The following is a 23,651-nucleotide window of genomic DNA, read 5'->3' as shown; positions in this document are numbered from 1 at the left end:
ACGAGGTCAGGAATGGTTCAATTGACTCCTGGGTTACGCATGAAAAGTGGTCAGGCCCATCTCCTCCCGTGACAGGTTGCATCTGAGGTTTGTAATCCCTGCGGAAGCGGGTAGGTATCCGATCCACGAAGCCCGATCCGCCAGACAGCGCCCTAAGCGACTCATGCAAGTCCACACTTGATGGTTTCCTCGTCCCTTTCGTCCCAGCGGGTAGGGAAGACTTCGTGTTGTCTGAGGGCCGGGGGAAAGAGTTACCAAAGCGAGACCCGTTCTCCCGCGGTTCCTCCAAAATCCAGAAGAGGCTTCGGAGCCCTCTTTGGGGCTACCGCTTTTATCCACAGTTTCAGGAATATTCCAACCTCTCCATGCGAGACACCAGAGGTCCACTACACTGGGAAGATAAGATGAACTAGGATTCCTGCCACAATGCCAAGAATTCCATAGAAGCAGAAATAAAAGGCTTTTTGGTGTAAAAGACCGTTTATTCAGACATCCTAGAAAGCTCACGTACACGACGTGGCAGGAATAAAGTCTCCCGCCAGAAGCACAGGTTATAATTCTGTCCATCCCATCCCCCCTCCCGGTTTCTCATGGGAACGGAGTTCTCATCCCTCTCGAAGAGATAAGGCCTCCACCAGAGTCTCCGCCGCAGATGCTGGCCCATCGCCCGGGTTATGGAATTCAGTCAAGGCCAGGCGGCTGTTCTGAACATCAACACCATTGAATCCCTTACAGTGGGAAAAGGAACCAATTGCACTGGGTTTCACATCTGTGCTGGGTTTGGGGTGCAGAGCTAGCTAATTAGCTCATCTACTGCTAAACCCGGGACAATGGGGCCAAAATTGCTTTGTTAAGCTAAACGAGGAAACGCTGAAAGGCTTCCATGCAGATTAACTCTTGAGAGTCACTGCCAGGATATTCAGATTTAGCTGAGACATTTAGATCAGGATAAGGTGAGTGGTTTTAGGAGAGTCATGACAAAGGTAGAGGAGATGTAGAGAAGCAACCCTTTGTTGATGACTTGGTTTCCAGAAGAGATAGGGAAATGTAGTATCTGATACTGAGGTGGCTTTCCATGTTCTTTGTCTTAACAGTATCTTTGCAAGGTGTGGTAATCAAGCATGCCCTCCAACAAAATGAGACCTCCAGGTTATGCAGGAGTAACTCATTCATTGATTTAATCTTTCTAAACAGACTTTTTGCCTGGGGCCTGCTTTCAGCTTGGACATCTGCTAACCACCCATACAAACAAGGAAGCTGGCATTTTTCAGCACATGGCATAAGAAACTATATGAAATCCAATATTTCATAAGGCAGGGTGTGCAGGGCAGGGTTACACAAGGGACATGATGTCATAGAGCCCTCCCTCCAAAACTGCCGTTTCCGCCCCGGGAACTGACATCTGCAGTCTGGAGATTTGTCGCAGTTGCTGAGGCGTCAGGCCTCACCTCGAGGTTGGTACATTTTACCAGCAACCTAATTGATTCTATAACTTACAAAATAAAAATAATAAAAACAAGACATTAAAAGATATTAATTAAAATCCAGCATTAAAAAGCCCCATATCAAGACACAAGATTGTAAAAACAGACCGCCAACAGTTTAAAATAGCAGCTTCCAAACTAAAGTAATGTTTGAAACTTGGATGAACAAAAACATTTCGGCTTGGTGCCGAAAAGAAAGCAACATGGACTGCAGGCAGGTCTCAAGGGCACGGGCAGTTTCACCTGTGAGGCGCCAATACTGAGAAAATCCCGGTCTCTGGGGTTGGTGTGATCTCCTCCAGCTCATCAGCAACTTTCCAAAGTCTTGGGGAAAAGAGAGGGACCCTCGTATCTTCGAGACCGCATCACCCCATATGTCCCTGTACGGCCTCTTCGCTCAGTTGAGGCCAACTTACTGGTGGCCCTGGCCCCTCGATGATGCGGCTGGCCTCCACGCGGGCCAGGGCCTTTACAGCTCTGGCCCCGGCCTGGTGGAACGCTCTCCCTCCAGCTGTCTGGGCCCTGCGGGATCTCGGTGAGTTCCGCAGGGCCTGTAAGACGGAGTTGTTCCGCTGGGCCTTTGGAGGATCCGGCCGCTGATGGTGCCCCCCCCTTTTTTCCTGGCTCCTTACATCTGGGCCTCCTGTCATCTAATGGGACTCGCCATCCCTCCCTCTTGGGAGAGGATTTTTTAAAATGGGGTTGTCGGACACCACTTATATTTATCATACTTATTACATTTAGTCTTTCATTGCTTTTATCGCTGTTTTTAAAGGTTTTAGCTATTTTATTACTGTATCCTGACTGTATGCTGTGCACCGCCCGGACCCTCGTATCTTCGAGACCGCATCACCCCATATATCCCTACTCGGCCTCTGCGATCAGCAGAGGCCAATTTGCTGGTGATCCCTGGCCCCTCTATGATGCGGCTGGCCTCCACGCGGGCCAGGACTTTTACAGCACTGGCCCCGGCCTGGTGGAACACCCTTCCTCCAACTGTCCGGGCCCTGCGGGACCTGGGTGAGTTCCGCAGGGCCTGTAAGACTGTGTTGTTCCACCGGGCCTTTGGAGTGTCTGGCCGCTGATATGGTGCCCCCTACTGCTCCTTATTGCCCTCTGGTTTTCAGGGCTGTTACATCAGGGTCCCCTCATATTGAGGGGCCTACCGTCCCCCCCTTTTTTCTGGGGGTAGGTTTTAAATTTGAGGTTGGACGCCTGCTTTTATGCTTTTATGTATTAATTTGTTTCCGCTGGTTTTAGGTTATTTTAGTGCTGACATGAGATGGAGCTTATGTCTTTATATTGTATATGTGTTTTGCTCCTGTTGTCTCTGAATCCTTGCTGTTCACCGCCCGGAGCCCTTCGGGGATCGGGCGGTATAAAAGCCGAATTAATAAATATATAAATAAAAAATAAAAAAATAAAAGTCTAAAGGATGGATGGATGGATGGATGGATGGATGGATAAATAAATAAATAAATAAATTAAATAAATAAATTTCCAAACCTACATCAGGGTATACCTGCAACTGGAGATGCTGGGGCTTGCTGTGATCCTTCCAAACAATACAAAGGTCTGATCGCCAGGTGTCAGACCCATAGCCAATCACTGCCTCTCTTGGGGCTGGCAGCGGTTCCCTCAGGTCTTGGATCATTTCTTAGCATCTGCTGTTGAGATTGTTTTTAATGAGAGAGGTCAGATATTGACCCTTGGGTCTTCTGCATGCAACATAAGGACTCTACCACAGAGCTGTGATCCTTCCTCTAAAAGACTGATCTTTGGGTAACTTGAAAAATGGGAGAAGAGCCATTCCCAAGAGGACAGAGCCAAATGTAAAACCCATAAACGTGTTCTTCTATAGTTCATTGGTATGCCTTTTTTCCTGCCCCCCCCCCCCAATCCCTTTTTATCTTCCTTAGATTCTCTACAAAATCGTGGCTGTCTCAGGTGTGCCAGGTGTGTCAAAAAAGCATGATGTTTGGAGTGAAGTGTAAACACTGCAGGTGAGTTTGCAGAGAGGCAGCTTTCACTGAATGGAAATGTATGCCACACGATGTGCGACGTGATTCGTTGTTATCTGTCACAGATGTATGTTGGGACACTGGAGTCCCATTTGTGACTGTATCTAAGAGCTTTATCCTTGTAAAGAGGCTGTGCGTGTGGTGGGGGGGTAGCTTTCTCAAGGCTATCCCAGCAGTCCGCTTAGCCTGAGCTGAGAATTTAACCTGCATTCATTTATTTATTTAACGGAGTGCCACCTGAGTGTGTGGTATGTACACACAACCTGCTTTGTACTGAATCGGACTGGCAGCAGCTCCCCAGAGTCTCAGGCTGAGGTTTTTTACCTCACTTGCTGCCTGCAGATGCCAGGGATTGAACCTGGGGCCGTCTGTGTGCCAAGCAGAGGCTCAGCTGTTGCCCCTCTCGTGGCATTTCATAGCATCTCATGAACAGCAGGTAAAGCTCAAGTGATGAGCAGCTGCAGTTGTGTCTTGGTGAAGGCTGGATGTCATGACTCCAGCTGTAAGCAGCAAACTACACGCATGCACAGAAGGAGCGGGGCTGAAGAATTGTGGGGGGGGGGTGAGAGGGAGGGAGGAGTGCATGTCACTGCCACACTCAGCACAACAAGCTGCCTTATGCTGAATCAGGCCAATGGCCTATCAAGTCAGCTCTCCAGGAACTCAGATCTTCCATATCACTAACTGCCTGATCCTTCTTTCCACTGGAAATGCTGGGGATGGAATGTGGGGCTTTCCACATGCAACACGGATATTCTTCCATTGTGCCATGGCCCCTTGCAGAGGCCCCAGGCCTGTGACCAAACCCCTCAGCTGGGAGCCCCCAAACTAGGTCAAGGCACTCTTGCCACTGAAGGCCTCATGGTCCCCAAGCCCTGCTCTGGCGAGACCCAGCGCAGAACACTTTCCTCCAGTCCCAGAAAGGACCCCATCAAAGCTCGTTGCTCTTCAGGAAAGGGGAGGAGCCAGAGAGCTCAGAGTGATCCTAGACAAGTCAGCAGCTCTCTGTGACTTGTCCAAGGTTCTGAAAATCCTGCCTCACCTCCTTTGTTCCTGCCCTCATGCTTCTGACTCTCAGTTCTGCTTGCTTGGCTGGTAGCCTGTCCTGTCCATGGGTTTGTTTTATGTACCCTTCCTATGGCCTTGGCCTTAGTGAGTCTGCAAACTGACAGGACTCAACGTTCCAGGAATGCTTGCTAACATTTCCCCAGAGGTCTGGTGGCTTTCTCAGTGAGACTTCACATCAGCAGGTATTCCGATGTGAGTTCCAGCCACAGAAATAGATGCACAGACATGTACCTCATATGATCTGATGTGTATCTTATATCTCCCTCCCCCCCTTCCTCTCTCTCTCTCTCTTTTTTGCAGATTAAAGTGTCATAACAAATGTACAAAAGAAGCCCCTCCTTGTAGAATATCTTTTCTGCCATGTAAGTTTGGTGTGTGGGGTGTGTCCCCAAATTCCTAGGCATTTTGTTGCAGTGAAAAAATCCAGATTTCACATTTTCTTCTTCCCTTTCTCTTACATCTTTCTTCAGTAGTACCGAGATTAAGGCGAACAGAATCTGTCCCTTCTGATATCAATAATCCAGTGGACAGACCTTCGGAACCACAGTTCGGGACTCTTCCGAAAGCACTCACTAAAAAGGTACTTCAGAAAGTTCAGAACTCCTGGAGAGGACAACATTGGGGCGCTGCTGAGTGAGGAGGCCCTGAGCCTGCCCATTGCGTGCACTTCGTTTAATGTGCACCATGAAACTTTGTGTACACTGTCTACTCCGTCAGGCCCTTGGACCATCAAAGTCCGTCTTGTTGACTCGGATCAGCAGTTGCTGTCTGTGGTCTCAGCCCAAGGTCTTTCGCGTCATCCGCTGCCTGGCCCTTTCAACTAGAGATGTCGCGGATTGACCCTGGCACCTTCTACCTGCCCAACAGGTGCTCTGCCATTGAGTCCCGTGGCTCTCAGGGGGAAGTCTTTCTCGTCACCTACTGCCTGGCCTTTCTCAACTGGGCATGCTGGGGATTGAACCTGGGGGTCCTCTGCATGCAAAGCAGAGACTTTTCCTCTGTGACAAAGCACCCCCGCAAACGTTAAAAGGAGGACTCTATGGGAAGCAGGATAAATGTGTTGGATGGCGAGGGATCTGTCAGGAGCTGGGCTGGATTCATAATTAGGCAAACGACATTGTTGAAGGGGCCTCCTGCCGTTTCGACCACCTTCTCCCTACCTTTTCCTGTTTCGAGTTGTGCATAAAATAAAAATCTCTTCTACTGAAAGAATATCTCCTCCCCCCCCCGCAATATAAAATTGTCACACTGTTATCCCCCCCACCCCCAGCATGATTTTCAAATCCCAGCCTTCTTAGCTCAGCAAATATCTCATTAACTTAGCCACTTCTTTTCTGAAACTCCAGCAAATACAGTGTTGATTCAGACACATGTTCAGAGAACCTCCCCCCACCCCCCAGCACAGGAACTCTAGGGAAGGCTGACTTGCAGGGCAATCCTCAGCAGAATTAACCCCTTCTAAGCCACTTGAAGCCATACAGCTTTTGCCATAAAGTGAAAATGAAGAAAACTTGGCTACAATAATAAATTCAAAAATTTGTTGTCCCACGGGAGTAGCAATTTACTTATAAGTAACTGAAATAATTTTATAATTTTACAAACAGTAACAAAATGTTTTGGAAAAATCGTTTACATTCTCCCATTGGAGTAATGAAAAGAACTTAAATATATATATATATTTACATTTAACTGGCCTTCTAAGCCACTTGAAGCCGATGGGCTTTTGCCATAAAGGCATTCACCCACCTTCAGCCACAAAGATATTTCAGTGCTGGGGAGCCACGGCGGACAGGTGTTTGGGGTACACGCTACAGATTTTGTCAACATGTGGTAGCGAACCTTTGGCACTCCAGATGTTGTGGACTACAATTCCCATCAGCCCCTGCCAGCATGGACAATTGCAGGGGCTGATGGGAATTGTAGTCCATAACATCTGGAGTGCCAAAGGTTCGCCACCACGGAGTCATAGATCATATCAAAGGGAATCGAATCAAAGGGGATTTTCCTTCGACAGGCACATCTAATGCGTAGGCTTCTTTTAATTGTTTCCACCAATTCTTCATGGTGTAGAACCAGTTGGGCTACTCAGCAAGCATCGCATTGGAGCTGCACCCACACATCATTGGATGTTACACTATCAGTACTTCAGCCGCCATGTGCAACTTGATTGGCTTCTGCACACAGAATAAACCACTTGTGAGTGATTGCTGTGGCAGTGTGACAGTGCACCATCCAGAGATGTGTGAATGCAGCCTGGATCTGAAAGAAGGACGGCCTTCTGTCCCTGACCCCCATCCCCGCTCGCTGTGGCTAACGTGGGACCACTCTGGATGTGGGGCTCTTTTTCGCAGAGCGTCGCACAGGAGCCACTTTTGATTGACTGGTTGATTTTAAAACATTTATATCCTGCCTTGTCTGATCATTCATTGAGCCACACAGTTAATTCCTTGTCTGCTCGTGGCTCTAAAGCTGCAGGGAGGGAGAGGCCCTTCCTGCTGTAATTGAAAATGCTGGTGATTGAATTTAGAACTTTCTGCCTGTAAAGCACCCCTTGCACTTCCTTTAGGCATTGGCTCTCACCATAATGCTTAACGTGGAAATGAGACATGGGATTTTGCAGCTATGCTAGCTGAGACAGGACTTTGACATTCCCACTGCAATAGATTAAAATTCTGCCTCCTTTTGGTGATTTTCAGGACCACCCACCAGCAATGAACCACCTCGACTCCAGCAGCAACCCATCTTCAACCACCTCTTCCACACCGTCTTCTCCAGCCCCCTTCCAGTCTTCCAACCCACCCAGTGCGACGCCACCCCCAAACCCATCTCCCATGGGGCAGCGGGACAGCCGGTTTAACTTCCCAGGTAATTGGCAGCGGGGAAGGCTTAGATATATTCGGTTCAATTGGGGGGAAAAGTTTTCTTTTGAGATGAGGAGGACATCCTGGCACTCTTCCCATCATCCTAGGAGGCAGGAATTAGACTGGTCTTTCCACTCCCAACAGAGAGGGGATGCTTGGCCTCCTCAGTTGTTTTCCTGCCTCCTCAGAGAGTGCATGGATTCTGTGAACTCCATAAGACACCAATTCTCACAGATTGCAAAATCTTTCCCTATTGCATGTCTAAACTTCCGTATTAAAGTTGTTTGTCTTCTCTACCATCCAGGCATTCTAACTTTAGGGAAAAAAACCTCCGTCATCAGCCTGTCTCCCCTTAGTAGATTGTTATGTCCTCAGTGGACTCTGCCCCTGAAGTTTCAAATGCAGCTGTGTCTTCAGAAGGAGAGCTTGGGATTATTCTGCTTGACCCACAAAGCAGGAGGGCCCTGCATTGACCCTCGAATCTCAGCTCTTTTGGTCCCGTAGGACACTGCCTGGGTTCCGAGGAGATGCCAGAAGAAATTCCTTTTGGTTTGAGAATTTTGATGCTTCGTCTTGTGAAGTTATATGTTTGGGCTAGATGTCTTGATACCTTCTGTGTATAATTGTTGTGGCTGAAGAAGACTAAGGTTGAAGGTGTTTAACTGACCTGGGTTAGCACTACTGGTGCCTGTTTGATGTTTATGTGTGGCGAGCTCGTCTCCTGATGTGGCATCCAGCTGAACATCTGGCAACTGTAAGCACTTCCCACTTTTGATCTTCATTCATGCTCAGGCATGGCCAGTTCATCTCTTTTCACAGTATCCAGGTGAGATCTGGCTACGGGAGGAGTTCAAGCCTCTGTTATTAGAGCAACAAGCAGCCAACTATTTGGTTATTCCAATGTTGTGATGAAGGACAAACTTTCTTTTCATTTCAGTGGAGCTGATTGCTGGAGCTCTGTTTGATGCTTCACAATTGAATTGCGAGGTTTTCACTGAAGGGATATTATTTGTACAGAGACTTACCTTTTGTGCATATTTTGGGATCTCTTTCTTGTCTGTTGTTCATGTATTGTATTATTGTTACCATTGTTGATATTTGGGTCATTGGATATATTGTTTTTAAAGTTTATGATTTTATTGCTGTTCTTTTGAGCCGGGCAGACCTATTTTTCTTCATTTTTATACTGTTCCTGGCTCATTCTTAATACATAGATGCAATGGATTCAATACCATAATCACAAAGGTTCTCAGGAATTTACTCAATTTTTTCATAGTTCCAAAGAAAAATGGAGACTGCAGATTGGTCTTGAAACTAAAATTCCTGATCAAATTTGTGATGGAAACTTTGAGAACTGTAGCAGAATCCCCACAGAAGGGAGAGTTTATGACATCAGTAGACTTGACAGAGTTATATCTCCATGGATAGATTTTTCCAGCTCACCGCCACTTTCTCAGAGTCACCTTTGGAAAGTTCCATTTCCAGTACAAGACTATGTCTTTCAGTCTGTCTTCTCTCAGAATATTTACAAAGCTCCCTGCTCCATTAGTAGCTCACCTGAGGACCCAGGGAATCCATGTGCCTGGCGACCTTCTAATCAGGTCACCTTCCCATTCAAAAGCTTGGAAGGATCTAGAGATCACCATGGGCTTCACAGGTTCCTAATAAACATCCAGAAAAGTCAGTTGTCTTCATCACAGTCAATACTCCACCTGAGGGCAATCATAGATTCTCAACAGGCAGGCTATTTTTACCTCTGGAAAAGGCACAGAAAATAGTGAAGGCAGTAAGAAGAATTCAGGTGGTAAAGAAACTGGATCTCCTGATGATGCTGGCCCAATTACAGAGTTCAGTCATTGCAGCAAGAGCCCAGTCTCAAGAATTACAGTGGTTGATACTACCATCTCAAAGACAGATTGCCCTCAAACAGCCCATCAACCGTACTTACCTTATTCCTTGATGAAGGATGCTGCCACCCTCTCTGCAGGGGAAAACCAATTCACTGGTCAGGAGACAAACAGTTTACTACAGATGCAAGCCTGGTGGGCTGGGGACATGTACAGGACACATGGACCAAAATGGAATCTAATCGCAGCATACACTTCCTGAAGTTAAGAACAGTCCGCTTAGCCCTACAACACTTTCAAGAGGCCATAAAGAACATGAATGTCTGCATAAGAGCAGACAACAAAACAGCCAAATCACATGTCAGTGCCCAGGGAGGGACCCAATCAAGAGCTTTACTGCAGGAAGCAACATGCATAAGGACATGTGCAAAAATCTACATAGCCTTGATAAGAGCAGAACACATTCAAGACTCATTAAGCGTCCAGGTGGACTGCATATGCAGAAGCCAGCTAGATCCAGGAGAGTTGGCACTCTATCCAGAACTATTTCAGCAGATTGTGAGTCATCTCAGTTGTCCATGAGAAGATCTGTTTACAGCAAGAGACCTGGCCAAGGTAGGGAGATTCTTCTCCCGATTCATGGGCTCTCAAGTGGAACAAGTACATGCCCTGATGGCCCCTTGGCCAATGGAGCTCCTTTGAGCCGTCCCTCCAATTCCAGTCATTCCCAAAATGCTACGCAGAATCAAACTGGAAAATGCGGAAGTCATATGTGTGGCTCCCAGGTGGATTAGATGGCTGTGGTTCTAACAGCCCTGTCCTCCCAGCCATTATGCAAACTGCCAGTGGTTCTGAACATGCTGACGTAAGTCCCTTTCCAACACCCGGACCCCTCCCCCATGGTTGCATCTGATCACCTGGAAATTGAAGGGCAGTATTGTTAGCTCAAAATTGTTCTCAGCAGGTGGTTTACACAATGCACTCAGAGCATCTACGTCACATCCATTTGACTACACTTGGAAGGGATACGTGAAGTAGTGTAGGAGAAAGCAATGCCAACCACAGATATTGTCTCTAGATCATTGACCAAAAAACATACGTAGACATGTTGCACCCCTGGATTCAGACATCCAACAGTTAAATGTTTCCTTAAGGTGTCATCATCATCTAATCCACTGGCAGTTCCAAGGCTCCTGATGTGGAAACTTCATGTAGTTCTGCAGGGTTAGGGTTAGGGTTCTGACTAAACCACCATTTGAGCCACTGCAAAAGGTTCCTGTCAGGTTTCCGACGTTCGAAGTGCCGTTCCTGGTGGCAGTTAACATCAGTCAGAATATCTAAACTGGGAGCTCTGCCTATCTCCAAGGGACTGCGCCTCTTCCATAAACACGTCGAAGACGCTTAGTCCCTTCCAGATTCTACGTTTGCGCTTCACAGGAATTCAGTCTCTCACAAGACTCAGGAATTATTCTCCTACGCAGCGGCGTAGGAGGTTAAGAGCTCGTGTATCTAATCTGGAGGAACCAGGTTTGATTCTCCGCTCTGCCGCCTGAGCTGTGGAGGCTCATCTGGGGAATTCAGATTAGCCTGTGCACTCCCACACACACCAGCTGGGTGACCTTGGGCTAGTCACAGTTCTTCAGAGCTCTCTCAGCCCCACCTACCTCACAGGGTGTTTGTTGTGAGGGCGGAAGGGCAAGGAGATTGTCAGCCCCTTTGAGTCTCCTGCAGGAGAGAAAGGGGGGATATAAATCCAAACTCTCCTTCTTTTCTTCTTCTTCTTCTGTCCTGGTCTATCACATCTAGGAGGGGAAAAAACTACATCCGCTCAGTCTGTGCAGGGCCTTACGCATGAACATCAGAAGAACTGGACCAACCCAGGATCCGAGGCTGGTTTGCAGCTTGTCACTCACTAGTGCCGGGCAAAAAGAGCTACTCTTAGCAGGTGGCTGAAAGAGTGCGTATTAATCGCCAACTCATCGCAAGGCCTTGTTCCACCTGAAGGAACCATGGTGCATTCTGCCAGAAGTGCCTCTGCCACGGCAGCCTTCCTTACAAGTGCTGCAGTAGAAGACGCAGGCAAGGCAGCAACTTGGGTATCCAAGTCAGCATTTGTCAGGCATTACAAGGTGGATACAATCTTCAGCCAAAGGGTGCTGCAGGAGGTGGTGTGAGCAGGGCTGTGTTTATGGTTGGCAGTCAGGACCTTCCCATGGGATGTCTGGCTTTGAAACATCCCAAATGAGCCCAGATGTCCTCCTCATCTCAAATGAAAACAGAACATTGGACTTGCCATGAAGGTTCCTTTTGTGGGAGAATGAGAAGGCCCTTGCTTTCACATCCTGCACGTGAGCTCCCAAAGGCACCTGGTGGGCCACTGCGAGTAGCAGAGAGCTGGACTAGATGGACTCTGGTCTGATCCAGCAGGCTAGTTCTTATGTTCTTATGTTCTTATCCTGGACCCACCCAAGCCTTTTTGGGACATTTTGTCTCTCGTGGTGCCCACAGGGAAGTTAGTTTGTGAAATTAGCACTGATTCCTACAGTAGTACTTCTTTCTGTTAAGGCTTAAGTTTTGTTCTCTTGGCCAAGTTGTTTCAGAAGGTTAGGATGGAGAAAGGCTTCAGATACATGGAGTCGTCCCTTTAGGAGCGGTGGAAGCCTCTGAACTGAAGAGAGTGGGCACCCACCGCCCTGTTGGAAGAGCAATCTAGTTCCTGCCTCCTAGTACGAGCGGAAGAGGAATGCCAAACGTGTCAGGGCGGCCTCTTCGTACTCAAACGAAAAGAACAGCGTTTACTATTTTCAACCAAGTGTGTGTTTGAGACGGGGAATGGGTGGACAGACTCGGTTTTACTGTTGGCTTTTGAGGCAGCCAGTTAAAAGCCAGAGGCCAGAAAGAGAAGGCAAGTTGGTGGGAAATAGTATGAGGTTTATTTGGCTGACCAAAAAATGATTTCTTTCCTGCCTTTTTTCCATATGAAGACGATCAAATGTGTTTTGTGAACGTGCCTGTACATGTGGATCCAGCTTCTTCTGGGTTGCTTGATGATAACTTACTAACAATGATTTGGAATTAATTTGCTTGGTTTAGAGGGTGGCTGGCATAATCTTCTCACGTGCTAATCTCTTGTGATTATTTTTTTTCTTTTGCTGTCCTCTTTCGTTTTAAAAAAAGCATCCTACTACATTCAGCACAGACAACAATTTATCTTTCCAGGTGAGTTCTTCTAACTTGCAGGTGCTGTTTCTGTTGATATGTTCTCCTTCCTCCCCTACCTCCCTTTTCTGCATGTTGCACCAGAACTATGCTCCTGCTTGTATAAACCAATCACACTTTTATTTTGCTTCCTGTACTATGTGGATTCAGCGTCTATTGTGTTTCAGTGCTGTCAAAAATAACTGTATCCACTGAATAATTTTCCACCTCCAAAACAATAAAACCATTCTCTAACGAACTCACAGTGTAAACCCTGAAAGCTCTCTCCAAAAGGGTGATCAGCTATTGAAACACCAGCGAAGATGGAGTCAGGAAAGCCCACCCTTAAATACCATCCTTTCCAAAACTCTCCCTGTTTCACCAAACAAGTATCCAAACTTGATTTTTCATCTTGCTGGTTCTGCTTGGTTGGTGATCTTCCAAACCAAACACAGCCCACTCACCGCCCCCAGCAGGATACCAGGGGTTGCATAAACTTCTTGACTCTGACTTCCTGGGACTAAAACTCAAGGGGGTTGTCAAACCCCATTTGGCCAAAAGAGCTGGTAGGTGTGGAAAGTGTGGTGAAGTGGTTAGAGTGATAGACTAGAATAAGGCAGCAGCCATCGCCATTTTGAAAGAGTGTTGTTGGTGCATACATAGATGCTTTTATAAATGCTTTTTAAGTTCCCCTTTTTATAGTTTTTATAGTTTCAGATTTTTCTGCAGACTTAGTGGGTCCTGTAAGTCTGCAAAAAAAAGTCTGTTGTGGGTGCGTGTTTCCCCTGTCTGTGGATTTCTGTATGTGCAGGCAGGGAACACACTTCAGAATTAGTATATTGATGGAGGAATGATATTGTGAATCATTTGAGTCCCTGCCTGTAGTGACAGAATTCATGGTACCTAAGTTTCCCATATTTTAGTCCCGGAACATTGTCCATGTAGCAAAGCTTGTAAGATTTTCTGCCTGTGGAGCTCATGAGATAAACTTAGCTGCAATACTTAACCATAGCACACATTTACAACAGAGAAGAAATGGGTAAAAACAGAGGGGAAATAGCGTAGTGGCAGAGGGTATGGCTTGCATGTATATCTTCCAAGAGTCAAACATCCCAGCATCTTCAGTTAAAGGATCTTAGGGAAGTGAGAGAGCCCCTAGCAGTCAGCATAAAGAACCATGTGGACTAATGGTATCAGGCAGCCTTATAGGATGATGTATGATTTCAATGGATTGCAAAGCGTGGAGGCCTTGCTGATCTATGCGAATGGCGGAATGAGGAAGGAACAAATGATTATAATTAATTTTAGAAGGGAGTGGTAGAAAACAGGAAAGACGAATATAAAAGAGGGCCAGAAAGGGAATTGGGTTTTTGCCAGAATGCTCAGGGGGAGGCTGTATTTCCCCGCCAGAATCTTACATCTCTCTTTTGTCTGAAAGCTCAAATTTTCTTCCTTTTTTCACTGTCAGCTCTCATCTCAGAAGTATTTTACTCATTAATACCCCAGAGCTTCTGCTACTATAAATCCAACCCTCTTGGCAGTTCTCAAAACTCACTTTTGTGTGCATACTTAGCTGCAGCAAAAAAGGTGACCCTTCCAGAATTTGTCCCAAAGGAGTTGAAACATCTGCTGAACCACAGAAGTGGAAATTTTGAAATTTTTTACCCAAGGAGTACATGTTTTGTTAGTCACATCTGCATGCACTGGAATTGCAAGTGTCGAGGCATAAATTGTATGACGTATTAAGGAGCTCTAGGAAAAAAGAGAAAGTCAGGGTTGTCACAGAAATGAACCCTTTCCAGTCATCGAAGAGTTGACCTACATGTTCAGAAAGTAAAGCAAGCTTCATGGGGCAGTATTGCTGCAGGGTGGGGCATGTTCGCAATTGTTCAGAGAAGCAGCAGCCTCACTGATTAAAAGATAAAGGTAAATGTTTATTAGGGAACTCTATTTCAGATGGGAAAGTTGACAAAGATAGCCTGTGGCTACTTTGCTAGCTAGGGAAGAAGGGGGGGCTGAATTTCCAAGAGGGAGGAAATTGGCCCTGAGAGGATCAGTCAAAGGACAGATGAGGTTGCCCAAAGGGACAGAGGGGTCTCTAACCTTTCAGCCCTCTCTAGCTGACCACTTGTTTGCCCTTCCTGGGTCTTCTTAGTTCCTTTATACACTAGACGTTGTCGCTTTTAATAGGGAATTGCATGCTTTATGGCATCCCTTGCATTTAAAAAGAGAGCCAATCATGCTAGCAAGTGAGAACCAAGAGGGTTTTAGTCTGATTTTCTATCTGCAGGAAGCATTAGATGACTCCTCACCTCCAAAGTGGCATAATCCCAAGAGGGCTGTATTGGTTAATTCTTCCAAATATACTTGTTGCTTCTTGTCTAAGTGCATCTTCATGAATGTTACTGGGGTTCTCATTTTATTATCACTGAAGGGGAGGAGTACTAAAATATGCATTTCGTCTCTTTTGTGTTTTTCCACAGAAATCCCCAATCCCTCGCAAGTAGCACAACCGCCCGAATCTACGGAAAACGCTAAGTAAGTTTTTGTATGTTTCTAATAATCAGGATGGAACTGAGAAAGAAAAACTATGTCAAAACAATGACTTTGGGGTATTATCAAGACTGCAGGCCAAAATTCTTGGTTCCTGCAGTAATCCAGTGGTGACTTGGAAGCCCCCCCAAATTGGGTTGCCAGCTGGAGAGACCGTGCAATTGGAGGGCGAGATGAAGAAGCAGAGCCAGGATGGTGTGGAGAGGGGGGGGGGGGGCTGGGTTCAAATCCCTACTCTACTAGGAAACTCTTTTGATGACTTGGAATCTATTTCATGTTCACACATCCTGATCTCACTGGGGATAAGATAGTGAAGAAGCCCTCAAGTAAATGAAGAAAAGGGAGGATAAAAATGTGTTCCATATGTGCTGCATCTCAAGCAGGTCTTTGGAGAGGCAACATATGAATCTAAATAGAATCATAGGCCCGTTCCGCACAGGTGGAATACAGCACCCCAGGGACGGCAAAAACACCGTCCCTGGGGAAGAGTTTGCACAGGAGTGGTGTGAAGCTGCTGCTTTAAACCTCGCTCATTGAAAAGTGGCGTCTTCCCACCGACCCCTGGAGGTCGGAGGGCAGCGTGGGCGGGCCCCTGCAGCCCTCCATGCGGAGTCGCCTCTCCAGTGTGGAGGATCTGTGGGGCTGCTGTGCGAGCAGTCCTCAAGCCTCCACTGGCATAATTTATGCCTGTGGAGGTCCGTTTCCATCACCGAGCGGAAAGGGCCATAGAGTTGGAAGAGACCCCAAGGGCCATCAAGTCCAACCCTCTGCAATGCAGGAACGTACAATCAAAGCACTCCTGACATATGTTCATCCAGCCTCTGTTTAAAAATCTCCAAAGAAGGAGACTCCACCACCCTCCGAGGCAGTGAATTCCACTGTCGAACAGTCCTGACGGTCAGGAAATTCTTCGTAATGTTTAGGTGGAATCTCTTTTCCTGCACCTTGAATCCATTACTCCGTGTCCTAGTCTCTGAGGTAGCAGAAAACAAGCTTGCTCCCTCTTTGACATGACATCCCTTCAAATATTTAAACACAGCTATCATGCCCCAGCTTAACCTTCACTTCTCCAGACTAAACATCCTCAGCTCCCTAAACCTCTCTTCGTAGGCCATGGACTCCAGACCTTTTACCATTTTGGTTGCCCTCCTCTGGACCCGTTCCAGCTTGTCAATATCGATCTTGACACTATACTCCTATTGATACAGCCCAAAATCACATTGGCTTTCTGGGCTGCCACATCACATAAATAAATACTGGGTACGTGTTTATTTATACACACATGCGCATATATGTGCATACATACTTTATCCGCCTTTCTCCACAATGGTGGGGAGCCAAAATAGGTTACATCATTATCATCTCCTTCATTTTATTCTCACAGCCACCCTGGGAGGAACTCATACCTTGGCCTCCCAGATCTTTGACTGACACTCAAACTGCTATGCAACACTTTCAGCCATATGTTTACGGCTCTGGCCCCTGCCTGGTGGAATGCTCTACCTCCAGCTGTCCAGGCCCTGCGGGACCTTGGTGAGTTCCGCAGGGCCTGTAAGACAGAGCTATTCCACCGGGCTTTTGGAGGGGCCGGCCGCGGTTCCACCGCCCCCGATTTGAAAACTTCAGAAATCAAAGCTGCCTGTGGCGGGACCATCTTGGTTGGGCCCTAATTCCACCTGTGGGCCCTGCCTATCTCCTCCTCCTTCCTTCCTTCTTTTTTTCTTTGGCCCAGCGTTTAGATCGAGGAAGCCTGTGTGTATATGTGTATATGTGTTTTACACAATCTTGCTGTTTTAATTTATTTATTTGTTGTTATTATTAATTGCTGCTTTGAGTTTTAATAGGGGTGGTACATTTTACATGTTGTCACCAATTTGCTGTTGGAAACAGCTAGCAGGTGTTGTCGAGCCGCCTCCGAGCCCAGCCGGGGGGATAGAGGTGACCTATAAAAGCTAATAAATAAAAATAAAATATGTTCAGGGGAACTTCTGCAAAGGAAGTTGTAGGGAGGATTCCAGGTGGCTGGACCAAACCCTTGGATTCGAAGGGTCCATTCACCTTGGTATTAGGTTTCTACAGAAGAGGTCACAAGCACGCTGCCAAGCAGAACATGCAAACCCCCCCCCCCCCCGGGTGTATCCTATGCTTGGCTCATGGTGGCCTCCTTGCAATCGCATCTCACTGTCCCCTCTCCTTTCTCAAACAGGGTCAATGAACATCCAGAGATGGACAGAGTTAAAGAACGTGACACAGAGGTGAGTTTTCTCTTGGTTTTGTCCTAATAAGGGTGAGGTATCACTTTGTCTTGTCTCTGAACACAGTACTCTGCAAGGTAATATAAGCCCCCCCAAAAGCATTAAGTCCTTGGGCCCTTTACTCTCAGGCAGTTCTGCCTCCAAGGATTCTTATGAAAATATGATATAAGCCACTCTGCGTTCTTTGAAGGAATTTCGTTTTGTAATCCATCTAGAGTTCTCCGTGAGAAAGGTGGACTGGACATGAAGTAAATAGATAAGTTCCTTGAAGAAAGTGTTGTACAAAAGATGAGAGAGTGGGGGGGGGGGTCTGTAGGTGGGAAGGATCTCTCAAGGGTTCTAGGGCAGTGGTGGCGAACCTTTGGCACTCCAGATGTTATGGACTACAATTCCCATCAGCCCCTGCCAGCATGACCAATTGGCCATGCTGGCAGGGGCTGATGGGAATTATAGTCCATAACATCTGGAGTGCCAAAGGCTCGCCGCCAGGGTTCTAGGATGTGTGGTAAGGGGAGGGTGCCTGATGCAGCCCCCTCAGTTGGGCTGGGGCTGGCCAGTGTCCAAATGGGACACCTCCTGGGGATTTTGTGGATGCCACATTGAGTTCTGCATTGGATGAAAGGCAAGATAGAAATGCAGTAAATAGATATAGGCAAGATGGAGAAACTGGGTGTGTTTGACTGGAGACCCAGGATTTGAGGGTTGCTCCTCCATCTTGTTGCCTGTTCCTTTTCCCAGCAAGCAGAAGACCAAGAGCCAAACAAATTAGAGGCCGAAGATGATGAAGATGAAATTGATGACCTGCGGAGTGGGCCAACTCGGTGGCGAGGGATGATCTCCCGCAAGGCCAGCCAGACGAGCGTCTATTTGCAGGAGTGGGATATCCCATTTGAGCAGATTGAACTGGGCGACCCCATTGGCCAGGGGCGCTGGGGCAAAGTGTACCGGGGGAGGTGGCACGGGGAGGTGGCCATCCGGTTGCTGGAAATCGATGGGAACAATCAGGACCACCTGAAACTCTTCAAGAAGGAGGTCATGAATTACAGGCAGACCAGACACGAGAACGTGGTGCTTTTCATGGGGGCCTGCATGAACCCCCCTCACCTGGCAATTATTACAAGGTAAGGACCTTAATTACACGCAGATCTAATTTTCAACTCATCCCAAAATCTTGTCTTCTCTCTCTCTCTTTTTTTTTTAGGCTTGGCCTCTCAAAGCTTTCTTAACATATTCAACCATTTAAAATTGCCTTTCAGTAGCTCTTAGAATAGTGGGAACTAGACGCTCCAACCTTGGGGGAAATATACCAGAGTTGTGTGTGCATGACTTACAATTTTTCAATAAGCCTTTATTGGCGTACAGAACATACAATATAAATACAGTTAAAATTACTAGATAAAACTTCACACTGGATCATAAGTTCAGTTCGCAAACCTCAGCCAGAAACTTTGCCACTGCGAGACAACAGTCCAGGTCCAGGTCATTACAGTTTAAGAGCATATTTACTTTATCAAGCTCTGACAGGGTTTTCATAGAGTCAATGATTTGTAATAATAAGCTGGATCTTGGATTCTGGTAAAGTGGGCAGTGGAGGAGAATGTGCGCAATGGAATCCAACTGCCCTGGACTGCAGGGGCAAAGCCTCTTATCGTTTGGTAGACCCTTGAGTCTTCCTCTATGGAGCGGGGATGGCATAATGTTAAATCTAGCCAGCATGTCGGCTCTCCTATATATAGGGTTGGTAAGCGCTGCAATATAGTAGGCTGGGTTTCCCTGCACAAATGGAATTACTTACAAAAATCCAAAAATGTATGTCAGGGTTGTTCCTTTGCTCCTGACCCAAGAAAAGATGAATTCTGCAAACTGTATAAGGCGATGCACACTGCAATACATCTCCATGTAGATTTTTTTCCTCGAGATGTTATGATGCTGACAGTCAGGGGCTGCAGGAAAAAAATCCTATTTGTTCCTGCCTCTCATTGCTAAGATGTCCTCAGACATTTTCTATGCTCTTTGATGCCTACTTTCAAAGCATAATGGATGAGAAACTTGCTGGGGGGTACCCAGGGTCCAGCTTTTTGGGGGATTACTTTTGTGTTTTTTCCTGCCACCTAAAATTGAAATAGACAGGAAATTTATTTATTTATTTATTTTTGAGGCTTCTATACCGCCCCATCCCCGAAGGGCTCTGGGCGGTGTACAGCAGATAGAAGTAACGATATAAAATAATTAAAACATTAAAAGGCAGCAATAAAACCAGAAAGTAATTCTAACAATTAAACAGTGAACATCAAGAGGATGAAAATATGAATGGTGTCCAATATCCTAATTTTAAGATTCCCTCCCTCCCAAAAGGGAGGCTTGATGGTCTCGTTAGATGACAAATGGCCCAGATGTCAGGGCCAAACGAGAGCCAAACTAGGGGGGGGCACCACTATCAGCGGCCAGTTCCTCAAAAGGAACCACCAGTACAATTACCTTAGAAGGAAAGAAGTAGCAAAACCTACCCAGGAAGATGTATGTGAAGTGTAGTAGTTGCCCAGTTGGCAGAGCAGTGCAGAAAATAGTCTCTCTTCCTCTTTGGGTGAACTATTGGGAAACAAGGAGCCTCAAGTTCTATATTTCTGCTCTTCTAATAGCTTTCCAGGCAAAGGTCTCCAGATGCTGGTGGCAGCATCGCACATCTTGAGCCATGGCGCATTTCAGAGATTATTTCAGCCCACTGCAGTCTCTAAGACCTAATGGAGATGTCTGAATTAAGTTCAAAGGGCAGACTTTATCTTTCTTGCCTTAATGATTGCTTGTCTTCTTATCTGTTTTAGCTTCTGCAAAGGAAGGACGCTGCACTCCTTTGTAAGGGACCCCAAAGTATCTTTGGATATTAACAAGACAAGGCAGATCGCCCAGGAGATCATCAAGGTGAGAACGACTGATCTGGTGGCATCTCAGACCCAGCCTCCTTTGTGCCAGACAAGGGGGATATTTTTTCCATTACGGGAGGCAAATCTCCTGCCACCCTGACCTGGTGAACCCATTCCATGTCCTCATTCAGGAGGCTGAGAGAGGCTGTTTTGCATCTTTGATGAAGCTCTTGGATTATTTTTGATGGAACGGTTTGTTGCCGCACGAGCTGTGGAAACTCTGATACGACGTGTCAAAGCAGCTCTAGTAATGGGACAGTTCACACATGTCAGAGTCCAGGATCCTGAGTAACAGTCAGGTCCTTCTCCAGTCATGCCACAGTCCAAATCACGTGTTTGTAGACTGCGTGCGTGCGTGTGTGCGTGCGCGCGCGCGCGCACCAATCCACAATTCCTGGTGTGCAAGATTTGTCATTCCATTTCTGCAAAGTTTTCTGGTTCTTCTTGACATTCAGCCTAGTGTGCAGCTGTTGCAGTATGAGAATTGTGGGATTCTTGGCATCTCCCCCCCCCCAGGCAAGGTGACATCCCCCCCATCTGAAATGGGAGGGGGGTGTCTGAAATGGGAGGTGGGGGAGACTGAAATGATAGCAGCCTACCTCTATAGGTGCCTCCACTTTGAATTCAAAGTAGCAGGACAAAGACCCTCTCACACGAGCACCCAGGGAACCGCCTGAGACTGGAACAGACCCTTGGTCCATCAAGGGCACTCTTGCCCACTCAGATTGGTAGCAGCTCTGCAGAGATCTTTGGCATCATCTACTACCATTCAGTTTATTAATCTCAGAGTTGGAAGGGACCCCCCAGGGTCATCTAGATCTTCCATCACAGGAACAAGTTGAAATATACCCAACAAGCAATATCTAATTGATGCTCAAGAATCCGTCACCTCACAAGATACACTATTCCGTTGTTGAACTCATCTCACAGCCAGGAAATTCTTCCTCAGATTGAGACAAAACCTTGTTTCCTGTAGTTTATTCACTACTCTGGATCTTGTCATCCAATGAGACCAAAAATATATCCCCCTCCCCCTCCAAATGGCATCTCTTTAGGTATTTTGACTGGAAATTATGGAGATTGATCATGGGACCTTCCTGAAAAATTGATGCTCTGCCACAAGCCACGGGTAGATGATGAAGAAGAAGAGTTGTATTTATATCCCCCCTTTCTCTCCTATAAGGACACTCAAAGGGGCTTACAATCTCCTTTTCCTCCCCCCCCCCACAAACGCCCTGTGAGGTGGGTTGGGCTGAGAGAGCTCAGAAGAACTGTGACTAGCCCAAGGTCACCCAGCTGGGCCTGTGTTGGAGTGTGCAGACTAATCTGAATTCCCCAGATAAGCCTCCACAGCTCAAGTGGCAGAGCGAGGAATCAAACCCAGTTTCTCCAGATTAGAGTACACCTGCTCTTAACCAGTATGTCACTGCTGCTCTGATGCAGCTTGTGTGTTCCTACAAGAATGTCTGCCAAAGAGGCATGTTCTTAATTGGTGATTCTGGAATTCCATATCTCTCCCCCCCCCCCCCCCGATTTTTGCTGGTTTTAGCTACTATATTTGCCCAGTGCTAGTTGATCTAACAGTGGCTGCCATCTTGGATTCCATTGCACTACGACTGCAATGAGTTGTGGGAGCCTTTTCGAGGAGCCTTCCTTCCTTACCAATAAAATGGGAATAATGGCTGTGAGCCATGGGGGTTGGGGGGGCATAGTATATGATCTGCAAAAGGAAGGTGTTGAGTGGGAAAGATGGGGGAAGCAGATCATCCCAAAAAAACTGTGACTTAAATAACGTTATTTTCCAGGGCATGGGGTACCTTCACGCAAAAGGGATTGTACATAAAGACCTGAAGTCCAAGAATATTTTCTACGACAATAACAAAGTTGTGATCACAGATTTTGGACTGTTTGGGATTTCTGGTGTCGTTCAGGAGGGAAGGTGAGTCGGCTTCGGCTTCCCCTTCCTGCCCTTTCCAGGTTTCAGTGTCATCATCTGCTGCAGAGTCATAAATGTAACGAACCAGTAAAGTCCAGTCAAAAGCAACTGTATCAAGTTCTTTATTGAGCTGGCATTCTAAGTCAGTAACAGACAATGCAGGAACTAACACCCCCCCCCCCCCCCCAACAGAAGCAGCCGCTTTTACGGGCTTGAGAGAAGTTCCCGCCAAGAGCAAGAGAATAGTAAACAATGTAGATTCCCAGACAGTTTCACACAGACACGAAAGCGGCAACTGATAACTATTCCGGGCGCCCCACCAGAACCTACAGCAGGAGCCACCTCAAGGTTGAAACGCAACCTTACAATAAGTCAGGGCACAGGTGAAAAATATTATTTTTATTTATATGGAGCCATTAATGTACACGGCACTTCAGAGTCAAGAATACAGGTTCATGTCCCAAGAGCCCATGTCCCTTACAACCTGGTGTCCAGTTTCTTTGTCCTATTCAGAAGCTTATAGGAAATTAAAAGGTCAGCTATTGAATAGAGAGTTCTCTACCCTACTCACCGCAACGTGCTCCCCCGTGTATTTTTCTCTCCCATTTGAACGGGGCCACTTGGCATACTACCTATATTGCTTAATAAACCCTGTTCAAAGGAGAGCCATAATGCTCGCCAGGTTCAATGTTATGCCTTCTGCCTTGTTACATGGCAGATTTAATAAGCAAGAAAAGGCTAAAAGATTGTGCCCATGTAACGATGGCTCAGTTGAATCTCTGGCCCACCAATTACTTCACTGTCTCAGATTCAAGGAAATCAGATCCAAGTATGTGAATCTCACTCCTTTACATTTACCCCATCTCCCCGATTTGATTAGATTACACTACTTGTTGAACAACCCTGATCCTTCTCTCTGTATGATAGTGGCAGACTTTCTCCTGGAAATTACTAAATGCCAGTAGATTTCCTTCGTCCTAACATGTATATCCTGTATTGGATATGCCTTTTAATCTGTTTTTATTATTGTTGTACTGCTGTCTTTGCCAATAAAGGCTTGCTATACAGTTTCTTTGAGGACAGCTGGAAAATTACTGTTTCCTATTGTACATGAGCGGCATAGGGAATATTTCGCTGGGTATCTTACAATGCAACTGGTTTCTTTTCTCCCATAGTGAAATCAATGGAAGGTGAACACTTTGGATGCAGTTACATGACTGCAACCAAAACTTTGCTTAATTTTTAATTAGGGGAAGCTCACTCTCATAACAGCGGGAATGCTAGAAAATGTGGAGCTGACTTTTGCTGAATCACACCAATTTAGCCCTGCAGTGTCCACTCTGATTGTCAGCACTCACGAGTCTCAAACAAAAAGACATCTTTCCCAAAACCTGCTAATTGAGGACAGAAACAGAATGACCAAAAAAAATCCCCGTGTCTATAAAATGTAAGCTGTGCAGCCTCAATTTGCAGTGGGGGCTACAATAAGAATGGAGGGGGTGGATTA

General features: G+C 46.5%; 1 protein-coding gene across 3 annotated transcripts in view; it reads left to right on the top strand.

The window, feature by feature from the left end:
- The window catches only part of KSR1 (kinase suppressor of ras 1), a 71,774-nt gene extending 49,623 nt beyond the window's left edge, over positions 1 to 22,151 (top strand). The window contains exons 6-15 of one of the 3 annotated variants that reach the window (XM_048519538.1): positions 3,404 to 3,487; positions 4,874 to 4,935; positions 5,044 to 5,153; positions 7,270 to 7,438; positions 12,459 to 12,500; positions 14,963 to 15,017; positions 17,239 to 17,287; positions 18,026 to 18,408; positions 20,110 to 20,206; positions 22,014 to 22,151. In XM_048519538.1, the coding sequence (XP_048375495.1) occupies positions 3,404 to 3,487; positions 4,874 to 4,935; positions 5,044 to 5,153; positions 7,270 to 7,438; positions 12,459 to 12,500; positions 14,963 to 15,017; positions 17,239 to 17,287; positions 18,026 to 18,408; positions 20,110 to 20,206; positions 22,014 to 22,151 (1,189 nt within the window). The remainder of the gene's footprint in view (positions 1 to 3,403; positions 3,488 to 4,873; positions 4,936 to 5,043; positions 5,154 to 7,269; positions 7,439 to 12,458; positions 12,501 to 14,962; positions 15,018 to 17,238; positions 17,288 to 18,025; positions 18,409 to 20,109; positions 20,207 to 22,013) is intronic. The other 2 variants (XM_048519536.1, XM_048519537.1) reach the window with 2 other exon arrangements.
- The last annotated feature ends 1,500 nt before the right edge of the window (positions 22,152 to 23,651 follow it).

Source organism: Sphaerodactylus townsendi, linkage group LG16, assembly GCF_021028975.2.
Source record: "Sphaerodactylus townsendi isolate TG3544 linkage group LG16, MPM_Stown_v2.3, whole genome shotgun sequence".
In the NCBI taxonomy this organism is placed as follows: domain Eukaryota; kingdom Metazoa; phylum Chordata; class Lepidosauria; order Squamata; family Sphaerodactylidae; genus Sphaerodactylus; species Sphaerodactylus townsendi.
This window is presented reverse-complemented; position numbering and strand designations above follow the sequence as displayed.